The 9134-nt window shown below is 43.3% G+C and overlaps 1 protein-coding gene across 1 annotated transcript in view; it reads left to right on the forward strand.

Moving 5' to 3' along the window:
• The window catches only part of ESYT3 (extended synaptotagmin-like protein 3), a 75241-nt gene that overhangs the window by 55095 nt on the left and 11012 nt on the right, over positions 1-9134 (forward strand). The window contains exons 15-17 of the mRNA XM_006883428.1: positions 774-842; positions 1968-2054; positions 3446-3595. Coding sequence (XP_006883490.1) covers positions 774-842; positions 1968-2054; positions 3446-3595 — 306 coding nt within the window. The remainder of the gene's footprint in view (positions 1-773; positions 843-1967; positions 2055-3445; positions 3596-9134) is intronic.

A 9134-nucleotide genomic window follows, 5' to 3' on the forward strand; every position in this document is an offset into this window, starting at 1 on the left:
GAGAGAGAGAGCAGGCTGCAGCTCCTCCCACCTGGTCACCACAGCCCTGCGCCCTCTGGGCTGGCCGAGGTCTATTGCACACACAGCCTGGGGACACCAAAGGCAGCCTGTGCCATGTCCATCATGTGACAATTCATCCCTAACGTTCATTATCCCTGAACCTCTGATAACTGTCGATGGCTTTTATTGCCATTATACAAAGAGGCAGCAGGCGTGGCATCCACTTCCTACACAACATGCTTGCGGAAACTCTATGAACTTTGAGAAATGATGATAAGTTTGGAAGCAGGAGTGGCATCCACTTGCTAAACAACATGCCTTCGGCAACTCTGAACTTGGAGAAATGTTGATAGTTGTAGAGGGGCTTCGGGCCTTTTGTTCGTAGGGTCGCTATGAGTCGTGCTTGACTCGTAGGCAATCAACAACAGCAACATACAAAGAGGATCCACACGGTGATGTGTCTATGTCACATAGCTCAGAGAAAGATCCAGAATGTGACTTCTCCCATCAGCCTGTGCTCTGGGTCCCGCAGAACAAGACCCTCTGCCCAGCCAGGCTCTGCTCTGGCCTCTGGCCTTTTAACTTGGAACTTCTCCCTCTGGGGCCAGTCTTGCCCCTGGCACTTGCTGATCATGGTGACCCAGAGGGCCTCGGGGATTCCTGGGGAATGCAAGTGGCCCACCTCAATCCCAATGATGCTTCCAGGGGATGTGGGTGTCTATAGCTGACACTGGGGGTGCCATCAGGGTCAATGTGGATTTTTGCCTTCACAGAATAAGGCCAGTCGAGACCCTTCTTCTTATGTCAAGCTATCTATAGGAAAGAAGATATACACGAGCAAGGTAAGAGAGTGGAGGAGTGTAGCCTTGCGTGAGGGGATGATGAGAGGGTAAGTCCTGCTAACTGCAAATTGAGGAGAGAGTTTAGGCAAAAACTGGCTCAGAGGGACAAATTGGAAGGGAATTAGTTAGCATCGAACACCTAGCAGGTACCAGAACACAATCGAGGCACTTTGTACTATTTATTTCTAAGGTAATTTTAAGTCTAAGAGTCTAAGACTCAGAGATAAAGTGAATTTCTCAGGGTCACATGCTAGACAGTAGCTGAATTAGGACTCCAGCCCAGACTGGGCAGTAAAGCCTTCCCTCATTTCCTCAAAAAGCTGAACATAAAAATTCCATATGGCTGAGCTGTTCCACTACTTGGGATATACCCTGAAACTATGAGAACTGAGGCACAAACAGATTTATACACCAATGTTCATAGCAGCGTTACTCACCATCGCAAGAACATGGAAACAGCCCAAATGTCCAACCGCAAACGAATGGATTGGGAAATTATGGTCCATTCACACAATGGAATACTATGCAGCACACAGGAGCAATAACTTTATAAATTACTACCTAACTTGGGAGGGAGTGGAGAGCATTATGCTGAGTGAACTAACTCAGACCCACAAGGATAAATATTGTATGAGACCGTTACTGTAGAATGAGTTTAAGGACCCAGGAGGGGTGGGAGAGGCTGGAAGCAGAGGGATGAGGATGTGCAGGGGAAGAGGGGATTCATCATGGGGTTATACAATTTGATGGGTGAGGGGGGGTGAGGGAAATGGAAAGAATTTGTTCAAATTTGTATTAGAATTTTGTAAATAGTGGGGGGGGGGAGCCTTCCCTCATGCAGCTTCTCTACTGAGGAACAGAAATCCTGTTCCCCTCCACCCCCACCCCTCGTGGAAGGAGTGAATTCTCATGCTAGTGTGATTTTCTGCCCCTGTGGGGCTTCTTGGAAAAGCTCTCCTTGCTTTGAGTCTCAATGCCTGGCCCTGTGATACTAACAGGCCGTAGCATGTGTCCATGGGCAGACACAGAAGGACGCTGCCAAGGGTACCTGGAGGTTAGAGATGTTAGAATCCAACTGTGCGCAACGTGGTCCATTAATGACCTGTCCCCCTCTTCTGTCCCCAGACATGCCACCACAGCAAGGACCCCGTGTGGGGCCAAATGTTCTCCTTCTTTGTGCACAATGTGGAAACCGAGCAGCTCCATCTGAAGGTTTGCTTGAAGTTGGGCTCTTGGGCTCGAGTTCTAGGAGAGACGGGAGCTAGAAGCGTACCTTGCTTGGCAGGTTCTTAAGTGCATGAGGCCTTTCCCCCCTGCGCCCCATCTCCACGAGGCTATTGCCTGGGTCATTGGGGAAGAGGCTGTGGAAGGACCTGACGTCCCTGGCTCTTTCTGAAAACAGGCCTTTCTGGTTATTATGTAGCATTATGAGCCACCTGTGTTGTAAAACAGGCATTGATGATAATAATGATGTACTTAATCTATAAATTATTTAATTTTCTTGGAAGAATGTTAGGCTCAGAACTAAGAAAAGAAGCAAAAGTTTATGCTTGGAAAATTAAGCAGCCAACACCAGAAAGCGAATATTGACATGCACAGAATTGATGCTATGGGATGAGGGGTGGGCAGGGAGGAAACTGCAGCAATGAATGAATAGAAATCCAAAGTATCTCTACATTTTCATTAAAATTAATAATAATAATAATAATAATAATAATAATAATAAAAATAATAATAAAGAATTGGTGCTATGAGTGCACCAAGGGATACTTTGGGTGCATGAGTGACAGCAGAAAACAGAGACCAAAATAAGAACCACCCTCTAAACGTTGAACTCTCTATGGCATTGTCTCCTTTTGCTTCTGAAAACTCTATGAACTTTGATAAATATCGATAGTTGTAGAGGGGCTTCAGGCCTTTTGGTCATAAGGTCGCTGTGACTCAGAGGTAATCAACAACAACAACAATGGCATCATCTCATTGGCCAAACCCCAGCCCTAAGGCCCACCCAGATAAGGAGGCCATAAACAGAGCCTCACCTCAATACCAGCTGCTTCCTTTCCATATTTCTTTTCAGGGAGGAGCTTTATTTACCCTTTTGGAGATGTAATGTTCTAATAAATCTATCATGACTATTTTACCCTCAAAAAAAAAGATTTAATTTTATCTTCACAAATATCTTTGGCAAAGAGACACCATAATCATGCCTGAGCAAATAGAGGCTTATACAATAACCTGCCCAAGAGCTCGTGACTGGCAAGTGGTGGAGCTGGTAACTTTTGAGACATTCTTCAGCACTCTCTTCTCTGGAGCCAGGAACCCTGTCTGGATGTCCCATTGTGGGACAGCACAACTCATTGTCCCCAAATGCCTCATTCAGAACATCGCCGTCTCTATTCTGAGTCACTTTCCTTCCCTAGTCAAAGGCAGAGAGCAGGCTGGCCTGACTCAGGTCTTCATTCTCAGAACAGGACCAGATGCCAGTAGTAACACAGCACATGTTTACTGAAGGAAACCCAGACTGAGTGGAGCCCAGATTTGGGGTGATGAGGGTGGAGCTTGGTTTTCCTCTTGTTACGTGATTGCGCCCCCCCACCGTGTAGGTGCTGGATGATGACCAGGACTACGCTCTGGGGGTGCTGGAATTCCCTTTGTGCCAGATGCTCTCCTGTGCGGACCTCACCCTTGAACAGCACTTTCAGCTGGACCACTCGGGCCTGGACAGCCTCATCTCCATGCGGCTGGTGCTGCGGGTAAATCTCTCCCTGAACCCCAAGAGAGGGAAGTGGGGCACTTGTTGTGGAGCAAAAAGCAGACTGTCTCCAGAAAACTAATAGTCAGCGGGAACCAGGGCATGGATTTGTGTTTACTTTTGGCTCGCAAAAGCCAAATCCTTTTTCATCAGTTTTCAAAAATTATTAGCATTGTTGTTGTGGTTGTTAGGTGCCTTCAAATTGTAGATGACTCATAGCTACTTCAAATACTGTCTTTCAATTCTCTTCTTTTTTTTTTAAGTAAAGAAATTCCATTGAATCAAAGATAACAAAATTACAGTTTTTGTCTGTAATGATCTTTGTTTACCACCACATAGAATAAAAATAGAATCGAAACAGGAAAACGCAAAACAATCAAGGACACGGTTGTTGAATATAATTTCTTAATAAAGGTAGATGTCCTCATACGTTGTTGTTATTGTTGTTATGTGCCGTCGAGTCACTTGCGACTCATAGCAACCCTATGTACAACAGCCCTAAACTCCGCTCTGTCCTGTGCCAATCGCACTGTCTCTGACACTCCCATCCCAATGATCCCAGTCACTGAATCAATCCACCTCATAGAGGGCCTTCCTCTCCTGCGCTGTCCCTCCACCCTCCCAAGCATGATGTCCCTCTGTAAGGAAAATTGCATTGCTAGTTGCAAATCTCAGATGCCTCAGTGCTCAATTCTCTTCTTGAATCTCTATTTCTTGAACCTCTTCATACTTGGTTTTCACATCCTATCCTCCATGTAAGCTGTGAAACAAGCAAGCATGCAAATATCATAAATATGTATGCAATGGGAAATAGAAAATAGAATGATTGGGCTGGACAGTGAAAGAAAAATATGGCAGTTGCTGCGCCCTCTGCGCTCTGCTTTATATCTGACAGAAAGTATATCTGGAAGCCCAGCAGAAGACTGGATTTGAGGGGGCCAGTCAGCCACAGTTTCTACTCCTCTGAGTGGTGATTGAGGCCCCAAGATGTGAACCAGGTGGCACTTCTGGTCTAGGCTATGTGGAGGGTGTGTCAAGGGCTGGGGCAACCAGCCTGGGGCAGAGCTCCTGCTGGCCTCAGAGCAGTGTAGGCTGGTTGGCCTTGCTGGAGGTGATGTTCTTCCTTGTTTTAAAGTATGCTCTTATAGACACAGGGAACTGTGCTGGCTCAGTAGTAGTGAGTTGTTCTGGAAACCTAAGGGCGTGTGGTTTGAATCCACCAGCTGCTCCACAGGAAAGAGATGGAGAAATCTCCTCCCATGCAATTTACTGCCTCTGAAAAGCCAATGGAGGATCAGTTAGCTATGAGTCAGTTCTGACCTAACAGCAAATAACAACAAAAAAAATGGAATCAGATTGACTGCATCTGTGGAGAGAGACATTGGAGAAGAACCTCTATGATAGCCTTGAAGCAGACCATTTGTACGTACAGACTGAAACTGAAGAAAATGAAAGCAAGTCCCCAAGAGCAAATATGTCTTTGAGTCTATTCCATTTGAATCTAAAAACCATCTTAAGAATAGATTTGATGCATTGAACTAATGACCAAAGAACAGATGAGTCGTGGAATGATATCAAGGATATCATCGTTGAAGAAAGCAAAAGATCACTGCAAGGACAGGAGAGAAAGAAAATAACAAATGTCAGAATAAATAACAAATAACAGATGTCAGAAGAGACTATGAAGCTTGCACTGGAACACAGAAAGGTCAAAACAAAGGTAGAAATATAAGAGAGCTGAACAGAAGATTTCAAAAGGCAGCCCAAGAAGACACAACAAAGTATTATAATGGAATGTGCAAAGAACTGGATGGAGTTGGAACATCAAAAGGGAAGAAGGCACACATTTTTTCAAGTTGAAAGAACTGACGAACAGATTCAAGTCTTAAGTTGTAATACTAGAGAATTCTATGGGTAAAATCTTATGATGTAGGAAGCAGCAAAAGAAGATGGAAGGGATATACAGAGTCATTTTACCAGATAGAATTGGTCAACACTGAACCATTTCAAGAACTAACATAGGATTAAGAATGAACGATAATGAAGGAAGACATCCAAGCTGCACTGAAGGTGCTGTAAAAAAATAAGGTGCCACGAATTGATGGAATACCAGTTGAGGTGTTTCAACAAAAAGATGCAGCCCTTGGTGTGCGCATCAACCTGTGCCAGGAAATTTTGAAAATAGCTACCTGACCAACTGACTGAAAGAGATCCATATTTATTCTCATTCCAAAAAGTGATGATCAAATAGAATGTGGAAATTATCAAGCAGTCTCATTAATATCATCTGAAAGTAAAATCTTGCTAAAGTTTAGTAGAAAAAAAAGAAAAGAAAAGAAAAGAAAAGAAAAGGAGAAAGAAAAAAAATGGCTAGAAGAAGTACATTAACAGGCAACTACCAGAAAGTCAAGATTTTATTCAAAAGAGGTAGTGGCACAAGAGATATCATTGCTGATGTCAGATAAACATTATCAGAAAGCAGAGAATACCAAAAGATGTTTACTTGTGTCTTATTGACTATACAAAGGTTTTTGCCTTTGTATGTGGAGATCATAACAAATTAGGATAATAGTAAGAAAAATGGAAACCCTAGGACACTTAATTTTGCTCACACACACCAAGAAGTTGTTGTCTGAACACAACAAGGGACATTGCATGATTTAAAATTGGAAAAGGTATGTGTCAGAGTCAAGAAATTTGGAAGACAGCTACCTGGCCAACTGAGTAGAAGAGATCCCTATTTTCGTTCCAACAAGTGGTGATCTGATTGAGTGTGAACATTATCAAACAATATTATTAATATTGCATGACCTTTCTCTATACCCTTTCTCCATACCTATCCAGTATGTATGCTGAGCAAATAATTTAAGAAGAATCTTTGAAGAAGAAAGTGGTATCAGCATTGGAGGAGGACTCATCAACAACCTGCATTACACAGATGGCACAACTTTGCTTGCAGAGAGTGAAGAGTATTTGAAGCACTTGCTGCAGAAGATTAAAGACTACAGCCTTCAATGTGTATTGCATCTCAACATAGACAAAAGATAAGTCCTCACCACTGGACCAATAGGCAACAACATCACAATAGAGGGAGAAAACATTAAAGTTGTTGATGACTTCATTTTACTTAGTCCACAATCAACAACCAAACTGGCAACTGTCAAGCAATCAAAAGATGTGTTGCTTTGGGAAAATCTGCCATTAAAGACCTTTCCAAAGTCCTAAATGCAACCGTGACACTTTAAAGAATAAGGTCTAAGCTGTGGAGTTTTCAACTGCTTCCTATGCATCTGAAAGTTGGAAAAGGAATTAATATGACAGAAGAACAAATGATCCCTTTGAATTGTGATACTGGAGAAGCACACTGCAAAAAGAACAAACATCTTTCTTGGAGGAATTGCAACCAAGATGCTCCTTAATGGCAAGGAGAGTGAGATTTTATTTTGTCTCACACACTTTGGACATGTTTTCAGGAGAAGCCAGTCTTGAAAGAGAACATCACTCTGGGTATGGTGGAGGGTCAGAGAGAGAGAGGAAGACCCTCCAAGAAATGGATTGGTGTGGTGACTGTAACAAGGAGATTGTGAGGATGGTTCAGGATAGGACAAGGTTCAGATCTGCTGCTCACAGGGTCGCTATGGATCACAGTCGACTTGACAGCACCTAACATCAATTCCTCCATGTTTCTTAATCTGACCCTCATAGTTCTCTTTTCTTCATCTCTTGGAGCTTCATTCTGGCTAACTCTAATTCCTTCTTTGGCCGTATCTAATCTCCTTTTACATTGTTTGTGGGGTTTTTTTTCTACATTTTAATGACTATTTTTCATTTTCAAAAATTTTCTCTTTTATAAATCCAGCTCATTTTTTTCTCCATCAGACATTTGTTATCTTCTCATCTTTCTACCTCATTTTAATTTCCTGAAAAAGACTTAATCTATAATGTATACTTGTTAATTTTATTTTCCAAAGAGCTTGGATGTGGCATTCTAATGTTTGTCCTGTTTATTAGGCTCATTTCTGTTTGGTACTTGGGGTTAGAAACATATGATCAGTGTTCCATGTCATCTGGATTGAGGTTTTTCCCAACTATTGCGGCTCATCTTTTGCCAAGCACACTAATTTCAGGGAGTTCTGGGGCCTAGTGACTAGATGCTGTGCTGCAATACCAAAGACACACGGTTCAAATCCACCAGCTGCTCTGCAGTTTACTCCCATGTGATTAATTGCCTCTGAAAACCCACCAGAGGGTCAGTTGCTGCTCTACAGTACACAACATCAATGATATTACAAACCTAGATCCATTGTTATCATAGAAGTATCTTGCCATCAATCTTTGCTAATGGGTGGACTTTTTAGTCCTATACTACTGGCCTAGTGGGGAAGGATTTTTGCTGCCAACACAAAAGTTGGTGGTTCTAATCCAGCAGTTTCTCTGAGTGATAAAAACGGGCAGTCTCTTCTGATGCAATTTATAGCCTTGGAAAGCCCGCTGGAGGGTCAGCTGTGACTTGGTTCCATCTCAATGGCAATGAGTTTAAGGGTTTTTAATGTTGGTGTTTTGGGTTTTTTTTTAAATAAATAAGACAAAACTTAAAGATATAACCTATCTATCTGGATCTCACTTCCAACCCCTACACTCACATGAGTTCAAGGATTTTTCTCTTGTCTCTGCAAGATTCTTAACACCCTAACTCTGGTGACATAAGAATTGCTTAATGACCCCAGGAAAGCTTAACTTTTCATGTTTATTTTCCAGGGTTAGCATTCTCTCTCCTCTCCTCTTCTCTCCTCTCCTCTTCTCTCCTCTCCTCTCCTCTCCTCTCCTCTCCTCTCCTCTCCTCTCCTCTCCTCTCCTCTCCTCTCCACCCCTCCCCTCCTCTCCTCTCCCTCTCTGTCTTTTCCCCTCCCCTCCCCCTCTGCTACCTCCCCCATCAAGCTGAAAAGCTTCCTTTATTTTATTACAAAGTTGTCTAACCATTTACAAAGATGTTTCATTTGATCTTGCACTCCAAATGGACATTTGAAAACTATTTTAATGACCATATTTCAAGAAATGGAATTTTCTAGGATGGGTCTTTTTGTCTTATTTTATTTTATTATTTTTTGTGTGTATGGACAAATCAGATCTGACTTGTACAGGAGGAGATTGCCCCTCCTTCTCCAGCAGAGTACCTGGTGGATTCAAGCTGCATACCTCTGGGATGGCAGTGCAGCTTCTTGCCACTAGGCCACCAGAGCTCCCTTAGGGTGCGTCTTGATAACTGATATCTGAGGGAAAGAGAGGCTGAGGGAACTATTGAGAACACAGGGGCAGAAACACATTTTAGGGGACACAATGGTGACTTGGGGGATAGCAGGCAACAACCACATCAAGAAGACGGCTGGTGAGGCACGTGCAGGTCGGCGTGAGCAGGACTGGAGCGCTCCCTGCAGGAGGAAAGTGCTTATTGGGAGGGTCGACCAGGTCTCCAGAGGACTGTGGAAGGCAGAAAGAGAGGCAGAGACGGGGCCCAGGACTGAGGGACTGAGGCTGGATAA

Source organism: Elephantulus edwardii, unplaced genomic scaffold (assembly GCF_000299155.1).
Source record: "Elephantulus edwardii isolate Elephantulus edwardi_28Jun2011 unplaced genomic scaffold, EleEdw1.0 scaffold00027, whole genome shotgun sequence".
Classification (NCBI taxonomy): Eukaryota; Metazoa; Chordata; class Mammalia; order Macroscelidea; family Macroscelididae; genus Elephantulus; species Elephantulus edwardii.